Source organism: Hermetia illucens, chromosome 2, assembly GCF_905115235.1.
Source record: "Hermetia illucens chromosome 2, iHerIll2.2.curated.20191125, whole genome shotgun sequence".
In the NCBI taxonomy this organism is placed as follows: Eukaryota; Metazoa; Arthropoda; class Insecta; order Diptera; family Stratiomyidae; genus Hermetia; species Hermetia illucens.
In genome coordinates this window covers 50,102,235-50,122,178 of record NC_051850.1, presented here as the reverse complement: position 1 = coordinate 50,122,178, position 19,944 = coordinate 50,102,235, and the positions used below count along the sequence as shown (strand labels likewise).

Sequence of the window (19,944 nt, the reverse complement as noted above, 5' to 3'; positions counted from 1 at the left end):
TGGAAAGCTTAAACAAATGTCTTTTAAATGACCGAACTTTGGAAAATAAAGCGAAATTCGTGATTGATGATTTTGGAAAGGAAATTAGGAATAAAATTGAAATACCCGAATTCCTATTCCGTCACAGCAGAATCAAATAAGTGTAACTTTGAACTATGTACAATGTGAAATATAAATTTCGACACTATTCAATGTCCAAACGAGCTGTAGCTTCATTTTCAGATAAAGTTCCCTCATTTCACAAAGTTCTCTTTGTTGGTCCTTCCAACCTAAGATTCGGTACACAGAATATCCTGTGACAATTGAACCTATCTAGTCATTTATTACTTGGGTTAGATCGAAAACTATAGTTACTTCCTTTCTATAACTTATTTATTTCATTCAATTTTTTCGCGTACATCAACAATTTTGCTCTATAATTTTATTAAAAAAATATCTTAGCACATTTCAGAGTACAAAAATGAAATTGGCAATACCAATATAATTCTAATATGTATTCGCTTCTTTATTGAAATCAATTCAAGCGACATTTTTTTAATAAATTATTTCCCTTCTTGTTAGTACTAAAAAATATAATATCATTTAGTTTTACTAGTCCACGGCACTTAATTTAATGCAATAAGTTACTGGCATATTCCTCTTTGAGGAGAGAAATGTACGTAAAAGAAAAGAAGGAACAATCCTCGAAAGTGATTTATTAGTATGGAATAAAAAATTATAGTTCTTTCTAAAATACAAGAAAAATCCCTTGAGATTTAATGAGCTTCTGTTTCTCTTATAGTTCTTGTTTGCACCTCTACATCCAGCCTTTTTTAATGATATACGAATTCTAATTTTTAATGTAAAATTTCATCTCAATTTATGGTATATATGTAAAGGGTGAGAAACGGACATTACCGAATGTGTAAAGCGAGACACTGGTTGAATTAGAACTAAATGCCCTCCTAACCTTAAATCTTTAGATTCCTAAAATACCCACACGAAACAGATATCGCAAAAAAGGATACATTGCAGGGATATACAACGTGACTAATCTATAAACCAACATCTGATTTCGGAACAATCGCACAACGAACAAATGAAGATTGTCGAGGAATTTGTAGTGGAAACTAAATTAATAATAAAAGAGAAAAATGTCTTGACGGTTTTGTGAATGTTACCCTGGATATGTTTACACTAACTAGCGAATGGAACTTGATACAACTGTAACGCGTTTGGTAATTTTCTTTTGTTGCTATCTCACTATCTAATAAGCAAAACGCAAATCCTGGTGGTATCCGAGTTTCTCAAGTGCTGGATGACAAGCAAAGTTGACCATTGGAGGTGGTCCACACATTAATACTAGAGTGGTATCAGCTGGTGGGAACAGATGCTGTTTGAACATTTCGTCGTTAACAAAACCAGTGCTATATTTCCAGCCTACACGGAATAAAATAAAAGAATAATGAATGTAACTCCTATTGTGAAAAAAATCCAGGTTAAGCTATGACTTAAACTTACCTTCAGGCGCCTTATCCAAAGTATACCAGACTTTGAATTGCTGTGGATGTGCTTTAGCTAAACTATCGAGTTCATCGCGAAGTAGAATATCCTTTTCAGTCTGTAAATAGAGAAGAATTTTGTAATTTCGGAAAGGACATTAGAAGATTTAAAATGTGTTCCTTTTGCGTCATAATTTGAAAAAATATCTAACTTAGCTTCACAACAAATGTTAAAATGACCAGGTCGTTTTTATTTATTGTGTAATTGCTTAGACCTTCCTGATCATCAAATAAGCCAAAATCATCTCACCTGATTAGCAAAAATCAATGACAATTCAGTTCTATCTGTGTCGCTATGTTTCAAAATCTCACGTACTAACTGCAACATTGGCGTAATACCAGTACCACCAGCAATCATGTTCACTTTCTTAACTTGTACCAATTTAGGAGGATCCTTTCGTAGTTTCTTAATCGAGAACTTGCCATTGCTCAAATACTGAAGACGACCCGATGGTCCACGGAATGCTATTGTATCACCGATTTTCATCGACTCCAAATACTGTGACATCTTACCACCATCTGGGAATTTCGGGTGTGTATTTTTGAAATAAACTTTAATCACAAGATCCACATAGCCGAGATTGTCATCACTCGAAACTGGTGTGTAGGAACGAATAACGAGCTCATCTTTGATGGTAGCGATTAAGTGAATGTGTTGACCAACTGGCAAACCAAGAACATGCTTGTTTGATGGCAAACCGAAACGAAACCTTCTTGTGTCATGACTGATCTCCTCGCGTTCAATTAAGGGCAGCAAGTATTTGTCATTGGGATCGATTAGGGTCTTGAGTTTTGTGCTTTTTGCTGATGGTGCTATTGATCTGCCTGATTTCTTTTTCAAATAATTATAAATGAATGCTCCTGCGATTGTTGCTATCAAGCCAACAGCGATTGGAATAAACTGAAATGAAAAAATGAGAAATTAGTCATTTTCAAATGTTTAACTTACTCTAAATGGTGATAACCGAAAACAGAAAATTATTTTGAATGCGGACGTTAACTTTGAAATGGCGATATTGAATTGTATCCTTCTCAATGTTTATTATGGTCGAATCATTTGAAGAACGTTCATGTGAAAGTAAATCGAACAATAGCACAATGATAGCAACATAATCAAAGCTGTTTTATAGCGTTGACCTCAAATGAATCAGTTCCTATGAAAGCTAGCTTCTAGTTTATTATTGAACACTCGAACTGCATTGCATTTTTCGTTGAATAGAAGGTCAGATGTTATGTATTGGAAAAAGTAATTTCACGATAGCTGACTTTCAGACTTTGTAAAATAAAAGACGGAGGTGTGACACACGTGCAGTTGCAATTAAATGCTAGTTAAGGTACGTCAATATATTGAATTAATCCCGGCAACGTTGCAACATGAAATCAATTAGTATCCAATCGGAGGTTTGTTTTGATTGCCCTCTGAAAGCGGACTTTTTCGAAGATTGTGAAGTTGTACCTTTTACCAAACGAATGTCGGTGTTGAGTGATGTAAATAATGCTGCTAAGTGTGCTTTTGGCATATATCTATACTTCGTTGATGGACGTCTCACCTCTCATTTTTTCGGTTCTTCCATTAGGACCTAGGCCCATCGGATAGTTTTTAACTTAAATCTATTCCGTAACAAGGACCGGTCTACCGTGTGCTATTTAAGACCCATTCGGATTCGATGAAGTTAACCCTCTGGATAGAAATTAGGTTGATAAAAGAAGACAATTTATGGTTGAAACGTGAAGGTAGAAAACATTCTGAACTTCAGATATAACCTAAAGGAGGGTAATGATTCCTGAGGAAAGCATGATGTTAAAATAGAAAGTGAGTGAATTTATATTGAAATAACACAAGGATGATGCAATCACAACTAATAGAGAGGAAATCAGATCATAGATAAGACACGAAAGTTTAGATGGAATTGAACTGAAGAGAAGAGTAAAGGATAAAGCCTCATATTTTGTAAGCAAGAATGATTAAGATATTGACGTACTTTACTTCCAGGTCGTAAAGGAATTTAAGTTGGACAGACTGCGATCACTAAAGTTATATTAAAGAAAGTCGGGAAGGTTTCAAGTGAAAAAAAATTATTAGCACTCCACCGATCTTTCAAAGTATCTAGTTTGAACTCGAGGGGGCGCGTAGTTAACAGGAGTCCTAATAGATACATTCTAATTTAAACCATCGGCGTGTTTTTGTTAAACAAGAACAAATCTGAAGTGTAAATAGATAATAATACAAGATCGAACAAGAGCAGCCTGGACAAGACTTTACAGGTTAATCTTGAGAGTCAAAGGCATTCATGCAATGAGTTAAGAATATAAATAGATGAAGTAGGTAGCGACGAGAAGTTTATTTTTGGTTACCTGGCAGGTGTAAAGAGGAAAATATTTTTATGGATGCGAAACTTGCAGTCGAATCGTCAATAGCGCCTCGGATAGAAATTGACTTCAGGCCTTCGACATTTGGCTAACGAAAATGGTTTATGATTGGTTTTTGGTGTCAGACTACTGCTAACGATGAGCGCAAGGAGCGCTCTCATGACATCGATTTCTGACAGGATCTTGACTACCAGATCGAATAAGGAGCATCACTTTGAATATGAGCCATCACACGCAATTCAGGTTTTTAGATTTCTGCAACTTTCACCGTCTCGTCATCGGTGACACACTATTCCAGCACAAGGCCTGCCACAAAATAAATTGGGTTACGACTGATCGGTAACGAACATCTAATCAAATCAACGGTCAGCCATAGATCCAAGTCCCTAAGATTGTCTTCAGATTGTGCGTTACAGAAGAAGTACGGACATCGGCCTCGAAAGTGACGATCGTCTGATGGTCGCTTTCCTTCGCTTGCGTATCGCCATTGCATGCGTTCGCAGGGGAACAGGGTATCTCAGCTTCAGCTCCAAATTCTGTCTTTACCTCTCGTGCGGATGAAGTTGTCAGCCACATCCTAAAAGGACATCAAAAGACATGCTTCACTGCAGAAACGGGGAAGCGGATCAATGAACGTAAGCAGCTGAGAGCGTTGTTGATGAATATGAGAGAGAGTGAGTGGTACAAGGTTGACCTTTATTATGAAAAAAGATACGAGAAATGCAGCGTTGTGTATAGCGGGTCAAAAGGAATTCCGCCATTACGTTCGTCAAGCAAGCTACTACAAATAGCAACGATTTCACTGCTCTATACCGCAACACAAAAGAGCTATCAGATGGCGGGAAGCGTTTCGATGATCCTATAGGGGACGTTAACGGTATGATTCTCATCCATGATGATAAACAGTCGAAGAGGTACACTTCACAGTGACTCAATCGTATGGTATCCGGTGAATATGGAAACAGGCTCCACCTCCAAACAGAAGCGAAATTTATCTTTGTTATCAACGTGCTCAAGCCCTCGATTCGACGATTTCCTCGAGAAACTTTTCTTTGCAAGCCTCTACATAGTTGCTACTTTCATTTATTCGTAACTCTTGGAAATCTCGAAACCTGCTACCGTGAATATACTAGCTAATTATCCCAAAACGGGCCAAAGAACACCTCGAAAACTTAATCGACAGAGATCAGTCAGGCTCTTCCTCTAGATCTACCAGTAGTGACTACATTAGCATCCTTCGATTCATTGTGTCGAACGACTTGTATGTCCCGATAGCGTTGTTTCTGCCGAAAATGGCACCGAACTTTATACCGCGATGACCTTGGCTGTTTTATTCAATTTTTTTTCTGTGCTACTGCTTGGCAATAGCCCACGCAAAATAGCCGCCACAACAGTGGGGGAACTTCTGTGTCATCTTATCGGGGTGTTCTGGCCTTAGACAATAACAGTACCACGGATATGTTCATTAGAAGGCGGAATTGGTAGGGGATTGGCCATACATTGAGAAAGGGTGACAACTCTATTGGATATTATGATATGAAATGGAGCCCACTATTCTAAGATGGGCCTGCGAGAGTAACTGTGGTTGAAATGCTATGCCAACATAGGAGTTTATGAAAACCATGTATTTCCACAGAGGATAGTTGATTTTTTGGTTGTTTCTAGGTGAGAGAGACAAAGATTTGTAAGAGTAGGTGAGAGAGATTATTTAATTTCGATTTAGAATTAAGATGAAGGAGAAGAGTGTACTGCTCAAATGTATTTGCGGCTTTCTCCAGCGAGTTTTTAAACTTCAGCGTAGAACTAGGCAGGATAATTTTAAACAGTATAGGAAGTGCTCACAGCTTGTTCGTACGTCGAATTTTCTAAAATGCTATTCCAGTTGATGGTGGATAAAAACAGGCTAAGAACCTTGGAATTATCATCATCATCAGTGGGGCAACAATCGATATCCAGTCTAAGCCAACCCTAGTAAGGAACACTTCTTCTTTCGCTACGATAAATAATGCCCTTATAGACGGGCTGGATCAACCTCACCTATACGATTTAAGTAACCCGCCGACCACAATCTATTGAGATGGATTTTATCAACACCCAGACGGTCGTGATATCGCTCAAAAATTTGCTCGTTATATAGACTATGGGGTCAAAAACTCTTCAGAGGATTCTTCTCTCGAACGAGGATAATAGTTCACAGTTTTTCATGCTAAGAACTCAATTCTCCGAGAAATACATGGGGACTGGGACTGTATTGTACAGTAATCACCTTCTGCAACAATAAAATCTTGTTTGTCAGAATAAGTTTGTGGACGCAATAATCTCCCCGTTATATAAAAAACTCTGACCTTTAAGGTAAAGCCAAATGGTTCGGAGTCGAATTCGTGAATTTTGGCTGTAGAAAGTGCTGTTGGCTTGGTATATTCGTTTTCCTTAAGTTCGGCCAATTGTCTTTATCATTTTTACCCTCAACTTATTAAAGTTATGATGTGTAATATTTCCTCCATATTGTTTTAACCTTCTCAAGATAGTTGATATTTTTAACCAGTATGGCGTCCTTAACGGTCATTGATGTGCACTGTATAATCATACACTTTAAAATTCTTCTTGTTGCGTTGGTAGTTTTTCACTAAGAACATTATGTTTATATTGTAAATATGTAAGGAAGATTCTAGTTCAATTTTACGTGAGGCTGTCATTTCACTATACTATTTTTATGAAGGTCATTTATTAATTTAGCGTGTCTCTATTTAGCTCATTACGTTTGGGAGTTGCTATTTATTATTCATTAAAGAAACTTATACTTGCATAACTACATTCTGGGAATTACTGATCATAGTTGCGAGCACTGCCAGAGAACTGGCAAACGACTGTTTTCCGTTTGTTCTAATATACCACCATAGGAGCTTCTTGGATTCCAGAACATTGTGAACGATAGGAGATTGATTGGTTCTAACTGCACGAAGTAATCGTCGGGGCCGCGGGTTCGTTATCATGTTATGAGAGGATTCGTGAGGCGTTTCCATCCGAATGTTACATTTGTTGATTATATCAAATATTCCAGTTGACATCAAATGCTCGTTAATTTGGAATTTAAAATGCCCATATTTTTGGCAGTTTTTACATTGGATAATTCACTACTTTTTGCATGGTTCCCCACGAGAATTCCTATGCTTGGTCGATTTGCAGGGGTTTCAATTTTGCTTTGTCAGCTTGCCTTGTACTCTCTTTACGTTGATATCTTTATCATGTGCTGCACACATTTCATAATAATGTCCGGTATATTGTTTATGGGCATTTCGGAAGTTTTTACCAGACTTTCACTTTCCGGGCTAAACGTCCTTTTTCAGCGAATTTTATATATTTGGTTGTTCTTGTGATTGTTATTATGACCCTTATTATGGTATTTGGTGGTAATTTGTTAATTCCTAGGGAGTGAAGGTTAGAAATGGTGTAACTGGCTTCGTCAGTTGACAGTTCCCTCATGTTGAGCACATTCAAATTTTTTATCGGAGTTTGCACTAATATGTTCTGGTTAGCGAACTCATTGAGTTTTCTGTGGGCAGCTGACCGCAATTCATTTGCCAGAGTTTGCATTATCTCACTTTTGTTATTGATCCCATTGAATTCACTGTACCTTGCTTTTCGCCTTTATTTACCCGTCGCTTCACTATTGTATTTTGACTGTTAACTTTACTGTATGTATGTATATTGTTGATCATACTTTTGTTTTCAATTGATGAAATCAGTCGGAGACATAAGCACTGCAGACGGGAGCAAGTTGCTTCCGAAATATCTATTTGCCAATGAAAAACTGAGTTGTATCATAGTTAGGAACATATGATTCTTTTTTATTAAATTATGAATCATTCGAATTTTTAACTGAGTTTGCACTTGCTGTTACAATTGAGCTTGAAAATTTCTTTTTACAGGTGGAGTTTAAACGTGGCTTGTATTGAGTGAGTAAAGAGCATACTGATTGTTATGCGCGTTCGCGATAAAGTGTTATGTCCACTGTTTGCACCAGAGTGCTGGACTTACCCGCGCACCACATATTATCAGTTTTCGAGCATTGAGCTAGAGCTACTGGACGGCCTATCAATATGTAGAAATAACTTAGAGCCCAGATGGAAAAAAGGGCCTGCCTAAGATCCATAAACGAATTCCGGAAAATTATAACTACAAACTCGCCCACACAAAAAATCGTTAAGTTTAAAGAACTAGGGTGTTGAGTAGGTTTAAGGAGCAAGGGGAACTACCCGCTGGAAAACCATTAGGAATAAAGAGGACCTCATCAAGAAACTAAAGAATGTGGAGTTTACGACACCGGATAAATGGCTAATGTCAATCGACGTGAAGGCTTTCTTTCCAAACATCCCGGTGAAGGAGACGCTTCTTTATCTGGAGAAGTGGCTTTTAAGAAAAAAACCTCAGATAGGGGTCACACAGTCTGCGTCTTCGTCAAAGCTTATAAGAACGATGAAAGGGTCGAATATTGACGTGGTATCATATTATCTCCATAACATTGTAATAATAATATAATTCTACAGACTTGTGCAATGGCGCGGCCTCGGTTTGGTGGATATTTTTATCACTTAGTTGTATTTCTCTTTGTGAAGTAGGGAAGATCCACACAGTCCCCTAAAAATTGCTGGCTTTTCTTCAGGAGACTGTTTTCCAGTTTCATCATCACCTCACTCATTACTTTAATAAGCTGACAGTAGCAAGACAAGTGCAAAGATGAACACAAACATCCATGACGACCGGAATTGGAACCAAGGGCACCGAGACTGAAAAGCTGACGTTCTTCACTCTCATCATTTAGTAGTAAGTTACTTTACCAAAATTTGCAATTTAAAACCTTTAGCCAATGGGGAAAATCCACTCCTTTTAGTTATTTAATATACATATACGATAAAACTTTTCCAGTATGGATGATCAAATTTAATAAACTAGAAATAGGGATTTTGATAAATTCTTTGTAAAGCTTAATAAAGGAAAGTTCATAAAAAAATCGATTCGATCGGCAGGTACTCACTAGCTTCTTGATAGATTCCAATGGAGTTTATACACGTGTTTCAATGCCGAAATATTATATTTACTCTCTAAAAATACCTCATATGAGATTTACGTACGTGCGGTACTAACGGAAAGCAATTTAATGTACGTTGCCTCTTCACAAAAATTTATTTATGCGTCATGAATGACATTAGAGGAGTACATTATTTTTACTTGAATTCTGGCTAGATAAAAATACTTTCCCTTATGTCACAATACGTGGTCAGACAATTGCGTAAAGCTAAAAATATACTTTTCCAAGTTGAAACGACTAAGGTACGAGTAAAAAAATGCTTTTTGCAATTTAATGATCTTTCACTCAAATACATTTACTTACATTGCAAATTTAAATCAGAACTTGGGAGCATATATGCAACCTCGTATTTTTACTTTGCAAGTTATTCTATTATTAATCCCGAACATCAAATCTATGATACACCACCATGTAGCCTAATAACAATTTAAAACTGCAAAATCATATGATAATATGCTCGTAATCAGTCAATATAGCTGTATCATGCAGCTTGTACAATCAAGAATGAAGCACGTATATTATGGAACTTCGCAATGGGAAGAGTAAATAAATATTTGCACTTCTGATAACATACGCACATTCACTTGAGAGAACCTATGTGAATGATGTTGAACAGGTTAATTTGAGCTCAGTTCCATCTAGGTTTGATAAATAATTCGGACGATATCAATGGAAAGTTTGCTCTCTAAATCGAAAGTCAAAGTATTCACACTCAATCAGCTGAAAGTGGTGTAGAAAATAACCTTGGGAATGGAGCCAGAGTGAATAGTGTGATATCGTGCATGTTGAAAAGATTTTCTAGGGACAGAAGTGCGAATTACAAGCCCGGCTAGACTTGGCACAATCACAACATCGAGATTTCCTAAACATCTTTAGCATAAAGTCTGATTGAGATGATTCTTATCTGGAGTCGTAATTAGTATGCCAGAAGGATATGGCAAGAACTGAATAGGTGTATTCGTTTACTGAAGATACTGAAACTCAACACAATTCATTCGAGAAACATGTACAATTAAAGTTTCAAGCAAAAGGAGAAAAACTCAAAAATCATTATTATAAGAAAGAAACAAACAATCAATAAGATATCAAAATAATAAAATACTATATCCTTACGTTCGTTTGAGAAAAAGGAGGGGAAAGTCTCACTGGCTCTGGTTAGTAGTCACTATTATTCGAGGCAGCAAATTACCTCTGAGAAAGTGGCTTCCCTCTGAGTTGTTGGGAATTCATTCAAACTGTTCCCTGCATGTCGTAATAGGCAAGTAAAAGTAGGATAGTATAGGTCCCAGGGCGAAACTTGGATTGGTACCCACGATGGAGCATAAAACCTGTGAAACGATGGCTGAACTAACATTAACAGCTTTGTTACCAAACCTTATCTCCACTTTCACGTGGTGTTCGCTGGAAATTCTTTCTTAATGAAAAATTTCAGACGGTGAAGGATCAAAGCGAGGTTCCCATTGCTACATACGAGACAAATTGTACCAACTGGTTCTCCAGGTTGGTGGTTGGGCAGGGTTGACAACCCTACACGAAAAACCAAAGTTACGAAGCAACAAAAGGATCCTCGGACTGGATGAATATTACAACCACGAATCTGACAACGAAAACGGACGACCGATTTACGCATTTTCTCATGGAAAGTGCGCTCCCTGTATAGATGGAATGCTGCTCAGAAGCTAGCCGATATCCTGTCCCAATATAAAACAAACAAACGTGGGCCCTTTTGTCACCTCTCAGCCTTCATGAATGTCAGAACATACATATAGACTCGGATCACTCTCGTTAGCAGAGTGCTCCGGGTTCGAATTACGACATCGCCTACAATCCCCTCTGACAATCAAGTGAAAGTGAATACTGAAGGGAAAATGGATACCGAAATAACCGCAATTAACAGATGTCCTGGAGATGAAGCATCAACAAATGATCTTCACAACCACCTGAAAAGCCTAATCATTACTATGGCCACAAACATACATAATTACGCCAAGCGGTTCATCAACTAATACTCAAGGTGTGGGCATTATCTGCCCAATACATAAAAAAGGAGAAATAATATAAAATTATAGAGGTTGCTGAGTACTATCTATAAGATAATTTCCGCTATCTTGCTAGACTGGATAGATCCAGAACATCATCGCCCCATACCCAATAGGCTTCACTCCAGGCGAGTCAGAAACAGATCATATTTTTTGTCTACCGCAAGCATCATCTTTTCATCGACTTCACGAGCGCCTATGATGGCATAGCCAGAGTAAAACTGTGCACGGTCATGAGAAAATTCGGTACCCTGATGAAATCTGACCCAGATCAATGCGCAAGGCAGATAAAAGCAACAAGGTCACTCTCGGGACCATTCAACACCAATAACCACCTAAGACAAGGGGATGTCTTATCATGCATCCTCTTTAATCTGGCCCTGGAAAAAGTGATCCCCGATGTTGATGCTAACGCGAGACACCATCCTCTTCAAGTCCACTCGACCACTGACCTAGGCTGATGATATTAACATTATGGGAAGAACAACCCAATATGTACAGTCTATCTTCATCCAGACCGAGCACGCGGCACGAGATCTTGGACTGCGCATTAATGAAGACAAGACGAAGCACATGACGGCAACGTCAGCACCAAAAACCAAAGAATCAACAATATAAAATAGCACTAGTCAAATTAAAATAATAATAGAAGATGAAGGATGATCCGCGCAAGGTTGTTGGCTACCAACAAAACCTCTTTCAGCTTACAAAGACTGTTTCGCTCGAAACGTCTCACCACAAGGTCAAAGTTTTTACAGTACAATACAATAATCTTGCCAGTCGTCATATATTCTTAGGAGACCTGGGTTCTTAGCAAGAAAATTCGTAAACTGATGGCTGCATTCAGGAGACGAATCCTCTGAGGAGTTTTTGATCCGCTATATGAGGATTGACGATTCCCTAGCGTACATAATGATGAAATTTATAAGCGATACCACGACCAGGTAGGTGGGTGGATAAGGGTAATCCAGCCCAGAAAATCTATAAAAATATATACAGTAGAAAAACCACAAAACCAAAATATCTGGAGTTCGTTACTAAGGCAGGCCTAGCCTGGATACCGGTTGTTCCGCCGTTGATGATGATGGTAAAAAGGAATAGATACTTGTGGACTCGTGGCCTACAGATTTCAAAACCTCGCGTATTGCTAATGAATGCCTCAGAGAAGAAAGAACTCATCGGTTTCGACTGGAAATTCTAAGATTAGCGAAATGGAAAGGCCCAGGGGAGCACCTCTCCCACTTTAGGCACTGTACTTTTGTATTTTGCAGGTGCGACTCCAGTGTTGGAATGTCTTGACAGCTTACGCAATGTGTGCCTTCTTGACTCGGGAAGACAACTTACGCAATGCATATCTTCTTGACTCGGGAACTGAAGACTCCCGTCACAGAGAAAAAAGATCTTTTCTATAAGCAACTTTACAATGTCCCGGAGAAAAAAGCGATATATTTGCTGTAATTGCTCCCTTAAAATTTTCGATAAAATGTTATTCAGTCCCATTTTATATATTGACATATCAAATGATTTACTATGCAGTTCCGGGAAAATTATCATAAGCCGGAAACGGGGAGTCTTTTCTTATATAGGAATCCTTACGAAAATTTTTGAGTATTGACGATAAACTGGTTCAGTTGGTTCAGCATCAATTCTTTGAACTCGTTTCTCGGGTTCAAATCTCGGTCGTCATCAACGTTTGTGTTCGCCCGTATAGGCACTTTAACATTTAGGAGAGCGTCTAACAAAGATTCTATTGTGACTGTGAACCGGTCTTTTTCTAACTAAAATGGGTGTTAGGAAAAGAAAAAAAAACAGTCATTATAACCGGTTAATTGCTTGTATCCTACAAGAGGATTATTAAGCGACATACTACCTAGCGGGTAAGATTCACGGAAACTTAAAAAATTCCATGATAACTGACTGTCGCAGTCACCTGGATCTGGATCCACAGGGGCTACGAAATAACTCAGTAAATTCCGTTGATAAAACAGGAAATTTAAAAAGAATTTGTCTGTCCTCTGTGGATGCCCTGACGCATATCATCAAAGAAGTTGATTTCGGGGCCATGTAATCTAGTGAGCCTGTGTGTTTGATGACTTTTTTACGAACATGAAAGAGGATCATATCATCTTAGTAAATTTTATTCGGATATGCGGTAGAATATTATTACAAAAATTTAATTAATACACATACATCATGGACTTACAAATCTTATTTATACCGCCAGAATTGATAAATAATTTTATCAATACTGCTAACTATATAGGCCTGGCTTGGAATTTGACCTTGCGATGATAGTCATCGTGAATCGAAGTATAAACTCACAGTGGACCAACATAAATAGTGCAACCACAACTTTTTCCGTTCTTCCAATGACACCACGAAACTCATATCTGCATCATTCTTCAAGTAAAATCACTTTTTTGTAATCTGAAAATATTTCTGAAAAATCTGGAAACCATTGTACTTATCTTTTAATATCAACACCGTCAATTACTATTATCAATTTCAAGTTAAACACCTATTGTAGACGCCTACGTCATATGCCAAGCCTGCCATTTCTGTTTCTCACGATGAAAGTCATCATGAGATGGATATTTGGTTTTTAGGGACGCCGTGGATTAACACGTGCCTTTGCTGTCGGGAATCAAATAATTGTGAAAGAAATAAAAAAACCCAACAAAATTTGAAACAAGGTTGCGACAGCATTGACAAGAAGAGTCCAGTGTTTGATACTTAGATCACATCGACAAGACAATGAAGGTTCGTAGGCATATATCAAAAATTAATTCTTATGGGTTAACCCGGTCCGTTGTCAGAGTTGTGTATTTTCGGAATTAAGCAGCCATAAAGCTCTGGACTTGATTGAAAAGATACTTGGATGTATCGGAATTGATAGCGATTAATAATAAATCTAACAATACTTCCGAAAATCTCAAGGCTCTACAACGGACGTAGGACCTAACTTTAACTAGACACCCTTTTAATGCTATTAACACCATTTAGCTTGGCTTCTTCAAAAGTGCTATCTGCATGGTCTTTCAGACTCAGATAGGATATTACCATTAAATGTAATTATTCTAAGCTGCAGACAATTTAAAATTAAGAGTGAAATTTCAGTTGGGATGGGAGGATCAGGAACTCTTTCAGAATTCTTAGATCAACCTTGCACTTATGTCCAGGGCAGTTATAACCACATCTCATGTGTTGTGCTTGACACAAATTTCTATAGGCATAGCTCTTTGGTGGAAGACAGTGGAAGTCACATTTATGAAATTCGCTGCTTAGAGCAAACGGACGGAAATTATTGGTTTCCATTATCCACTGCACGGGGCATGTAGCGAATACACAAATGACTGTCGATTCGTTAAAATGTGTTTTGTCTCCCTCCAGGTCTTACCGAGTGACCTACACTCCCTCCTCCTCTACAATTCTGTGCCAAATGTTTTTAGGACGACTCACTTGCCAGCTTGGGAATTTAATAATGAAACCAGGGTTTGTTTATAGCTTCCAGGAGCAGCTTTAACTTGAATGTTTAGCGATTATGCAGATGTTTTCCGTATGGATAAGAAAATGGGTATTAAGACCACTGATGCTAAATACCGCTGGGCTATAGTGCTGGGATTTGATTAGGCTGAGGTAATTTTGATTATTGACTTCATTCTAGTTGGATTTGACAGCTCTTCCTTCGAGGATATTGTGAAAGCTTTAGATGATATTTCTAAAATCCTAGGAGTTTGAGCTTGTTTCTGACTGACAATTTGGAGACGTTTTGAGATTTCCGTATATTCCTTGTTTATTATTGAAAAAGTGTAACTTTCCCAAACTTTCTTAGCTTCCCTTAAAGGGCATTTTGGAATGTAGCTTGCTTAATGAGGCATGAATATTCTATCCACTTGGACAGGATTATAGAAAGGAAAAGCCGGGATCGAGTTGAAAATGCTTTAATTTTATAAAAGTTTCACTTTTCTGGGGTCACGAGAGAATTTGGGGGCCCGGACAGACCTGCGATTTGGAACATGTCTGGTTTTGGTCATATGCCTGGTTTAGTTTTCGTCATGTGCTATGCCACGCGCATTTGCATTCTGCACATTTTGAGCTGTTTCTTAACGAAAAGCTACAGACGGAGAAGGATGAAGGCGAGTCTCCCGCGCCTAAAAACCGGGACAAATTGTACCAACTGGTCCCCCAGGTTGGGGGTTGGGTAGGGCTGACAACCCTATACGGAAAACAACTTATTACGAAGCACAGCAGGAGCCTCGAACTGGACGGATTATACAACGACGAACCCGGAAACGACAAAGGAATAACGATTTGCGCATTTTCTCATGGAACTTACGCTCCCTGTACAGAGATGAAGCTGCTGAGCAGCTAGCCGATACCCTGTCCCAATATAGGGCTGATGTAACAGCGTTACAGGAGATGCATTGGACAGGGACCAGTTTCCTGGAGAAGAGCCGCTACACCATATATTACAGTGGCCATCCAGTAAACCATGTGTTCTGAGTAGGTTTCTTAGGCAAAAAAAGAAACCTGATGTTATCAGCTTTGAAAACGTAAGCGAACGGCTATGCACTCTGCGCTTGCGAGGCAAGTTTAGAAATATAAGCCTCATTAACGTTCACGCCCCTACAGAGGAGACTGAAGAGTCGGAGAAGGATACCTTCTACGAGGCAGTAGAACGAATCCTCGAAGCCTGTCTCAGATATGATATAAAAATCATACTTGGGGATTTTAACAGCCAAGTAGGGAAGGAGCCCGTAATCAGGCGATACGTTAGCTTCCATAGCTTACACGAAAATACAAATGATAACGGACTGCGGATTATCCAATTAGCAGTGTCACACGAAATGGTTGTTGGAAGTACCTGGTTTGCGCGGAAATCGGTCCACAAACATACATGGGCCTCTCCAGACGGGATCACTTTCAACCAAATTGACCACGTGTTGATTGAACGCCGCTACCTCTCAGCCTTGATGAATGTCAGGGAGGCCAATATAGACTCGGATCACTATTTCGTTGGCATGGTGCTCCGAGCTCGAATAACAATACCACCTAGAATCCCCTCTGACAATCAGGTGAGAGTGAACACTGAAGCCATCTACAACACAGTTCTCCGCGACACCTATAAGAGGGAAATGGATGCCGCAATAACCGCAGTCAACAGAGGACCTGGAGATGAAGCATCAACAAATGATCTTCACAATCACCTGAAGAACGTTATCATGGATACGGCTACAAACATGTTTGGCCCCAGCCGCAAAAGGAGTCGGAACGGCTGGTTTGACGATGAATGTAAGCTAGCAACGGAACGGAAGAATGCTGCATACTGAGTAATGTTGCATTCTCATAGAACGCGGGCACGCGCAGAGACTTATCACGAACTCCGTCGAGCGGAGAAGCGATTTCACAGACGGAAAAAGAAAGCCTGGGAGAATCAACAGGTCTGTGAACTCGAAAAGTACAGGGAGCAACCGTACCAGGCGCGGAAGTTTTACCAACAAGTCAGCAGGATGAAGCCTTATGTTATACACCTCGATGTTCATCCTGCCGAAACAAAGAGGGAAATCTGATTTCCGACAGAATGGGCATATTGAAGCGATGGGTTGAGTACTTTGATGAGCTACTGAACAACCAGAACATCGGCGAGTTGGAGGTCCCGCCAGCTGAAGACTGCCACCACCAACTATTGGAGAAACAGTCTGTGCAACAGATGGAATTACAGCCGAATTGGTTAAATATGGAGGCGACCAGTTACACCAAGTGGTTCATCAACTTGTGCTCAAGGTATGGGACAGCGAATCAATGCCTGACGATTGGCAACGAGGCATTATCTGTCTCATACATAAAAAGGGAGATAACACACAGTGCAGCAATTATAGAGGTATTACTTTGCTGAGTACCATCTGTAAGATTTTCTCCGCTATCTTGCTAGGCCAGATAGCCCCATACGCCCAGAACACCAATGGCCCATACCAAAGAGGTTTCACTGCAGGCAAATCAGCAAACAGATCAAATTTTCTTTCTGCGGCAAGCGATGGAAAAATTGTTGGAATATGATCATCAGTTTCCCCATCTTTTCATAGACTTAAAGGCCTATGATAGCATAGCCATGGTAAAACTGTACACGGCCGTGACAGGAGTCGGTATCCCGACGAAATTGATAAGACTGACTACGCTGATCCCGACCAATGTGTGAGGCCAGATAAAAGCAGCAAGATCACTCTCAAGGCCATTCGACGTCAAAAGAGTCTAAAACAAGGGGATGGCCTATCATACGTCCTCTTTAACCTGGCCGTGGCAAAAGTAGTCCGTGATGATGAGGTAAATGCAAAAGGTAAGATCGAAAATCACAACCGATAACAGCTACGACGATGAAATCCGCGTGCGATTGTTGGCAGCCAACAGAACCTATTTCAGATTACAAAAACTGTTCGCTCAAAATGTCTCAACATAGGGTCGAAGCTCTTACTGTACATGACTATGATCTTGTCAGTCCTCATGTTTTCCTCGGAGACTGGGGTTCTTAGCAAGAAGAATTGCAAACTCTTGGCCGCATTCGAGAGAAGAATCCTCCGAAGAATTTTTGGCCCCCTACATGAGGATGGACGATTCCGTAGCCTACATAACGACAAAATCTATGAGTGATACCATGACCGTCCGGTTGTGGATCAAACCCGGCTCAATAGGTTACGGGGGGCGGGTCACTTAATCCGTATCGATGAGCATGATCCAGCCCGGAAAGTCTATAAGGGCAATATCCATCGTAGAAAAAGAATACGTACGAGGCAGACCCTGCCTAAGATGGAGCGATGGCGTAGGTCAGGACGCCAGACAGATTTTAAGGATATCGAATTGGTGGACCTCGGCGCAAAACCGGGATGTCTGGAGTTCCTTATTACGGCAGGCCTAGACCGGATACCAGTTGGTGCGCCGTTGATGATGATGGAAGGCGAAAAACAAAGGCCCAGAGATCAGCATCCAATAGAGCTAGATAATTTCAATTATTGCACATAAATACAGAACACAAAAACTTTTACAATGTATCAAAAGAATAAGATCAGAGAATTATCAATCGTTTTCTGGTATTTAATATGAAATATGTAGTTTCAGCAGCTTCTTTAGATTCACATAAATGAATAGCGCACAAAAGCTCTAAACTATCAAAATACCGAAGCAATTGTGACTGTCTAGCACTTTCATCTTTAGCTGAGTTTGGTTTTGTACTCGCGTAGATTATCTCATTGCGATTTAATTGCGCGTAACACGCGTCCTCTAAAAACAAGCAGTGAAATGCTACACATTATATTTTTATTGATTATCAGCGTTACTCAAAAAGAAAGAGAAATATTTTCAGATATGATGCAATTTATTACTCAATATTCAATGGGGGATCCGATCGGTTGTTGCACCTCACGTACGTACTCTTGCCATGCTGCCGAGTTTTTACTTAAATTTATTTGGCTTAAGAGTGAATGGGAACTTTTTGGCTGTTTCAGATGATTTAGGTGGATTTCGACTACGTGACTGCCATAAACTTTTCTAGCTAGAGTTTCATGCTTTAGCATAATGCAAATGAGGCATCTCATCGCGCTGCAAATAATATATTAGCAGCAAATTAAATAGATAATAATGCTTAGGCGTTTCTATTCAGAAAAGTGGGTAATTGCAGTTGCACAAAAAGAAAACAGCAATTGAGTTTATCTCGTAGTAAAAACAATGTCAAGGTGGCTGAGTTTACGCTGAATTATCTAATTTATTCGTTAAACCGGTTTCTAATGGACCAGGCTGCGCCGATTTATTTACAATTGAACTTAGAAACTTTCAATTTCACCTCACGATTTAGAAAACACCTTTTACACGATTTTAAAACCAACTTACATCAAATTCGTCCGACATGATGACCTGCCTATTTCGTCAAACCACAAAAAACCTGCACGTTCCTATCCTCTCACGATTAATCTTACACTAGGCAACCGGCGCAAGATTTGGAATTTTGAACAATCACCAAAGATCGCCCAACCGATGATCCGTACAACTACCGAAAACACTTGCGACTGATGGAATGATGCGGTGAATCTATCGACTCGAACCGGCATTGGGCTCCGACGTAGATTTATAGAAGCGCGGTACATGACCTCGGCTGGGCTTCCTATTCGGGGCAGCAGAACCTTATCAGTCGCCAGTCGTGCTTGATAAAGCCATACGAATATTTTTTCACGTATATTTCTATGTAAATGTTTCTTCACACACTATCTGCCGTCCATAACGTGATCTACTATATTATGAACGTCGTAAAACGATAGAAAACGTTCTAATCATGCAAATGGACTAGCTCGTTACATTCGCTCGCCTGCCTTGAAGGCGATAATTTGTAGCTTTTTCGCTGTCATTTGTAATTGCGAGGAAAATGAGGATATTTTTAGTTTACTTACATGTGCTCTCTCCAGCATTTTAAAGACGATGACTTCTTCACAAAAAAATCTATAATAAATATATGCGACAGACTGCCCGGAAAGTCACTGTTGCGATTGGTTCTCGGCAGGATTATTCACCTTCGAGGATACATACACGAGACGGAGAAAATCTTACTTGCCCGGAATTATGTAATTTTCTGTCATAATCTTGTCTTAATGTCTAGCGGGTGGACGTCAGTCGCCTTGTGAGGTAAAGTTCTTACGTCTAGCGCACTTGACAGCGCCTGGAAATATGATTTCGCAATTTTTTATTTAAAGTCGTTGTGATTTACACAAATATCCCTAGAATCCATATTAAGAGTAAATATTTTAAATGGAAATGTATCCCTGAACTGGAAATACCATCTGAAATCCATATTAAACACGACATACAAAATACGCGCCGCCAATTGGATCGGCTGTATACTGTTCCCCCGTTCCAAGTTTACAAA

General features: G+C 39.3%; 1 protein-coding gene across 1 annotated transcript; it reads right to left on the bottom strand.

Moving 5' to 3' along the window:
• Positions 1 to 354: 354 nt before the first annotated feature.
• LOC119648084 (NADH-cytochrome b5 reductase 2) lies at positions 355 to 19,257 on the bottom strand. Its single transcript, XM_038049573.1, has 4 exons — positions 18,918 to 19,257; positions 1,792 to 2,442; positions 1,501 to 1,600; positions 355 to 1,419 (listed from the first exon to the last, which is right to left on the bottom strand). Exons 1-4 carry the CDS (start codon positions 18,933 to 18,935, stop codon positions 1,247 to 1,249), a joined length of 942 nt encoding a protein of 313 aa, XP_037905501.1. The 5' UTR covers positions 18,936 to 19,257; the 3' UTR covers positions 355 to 1,246.
• Between the last annotated feature and the right edge of the window lie 687 nt (positions 19,258 to 19,944).

Coding starts and splice junctions, on each gene's coding strand:
- LOC119648084 (XM_038049573.1), bottom strand. Junction 1,601..1,791: donor CATTGATTTTTGCTAATCAG/GTGAGATGATTT, acceptor CTCTATTTACAG/ACTGAAAAGGATATTCTACT. Junction 1,420..1,500: donor TTTGGATAAGGCGCCTGAAG/GTAAGTTTAAGT, acceptor TATTCCGTGTAG/GCTGGAAATATAGCACTGGT.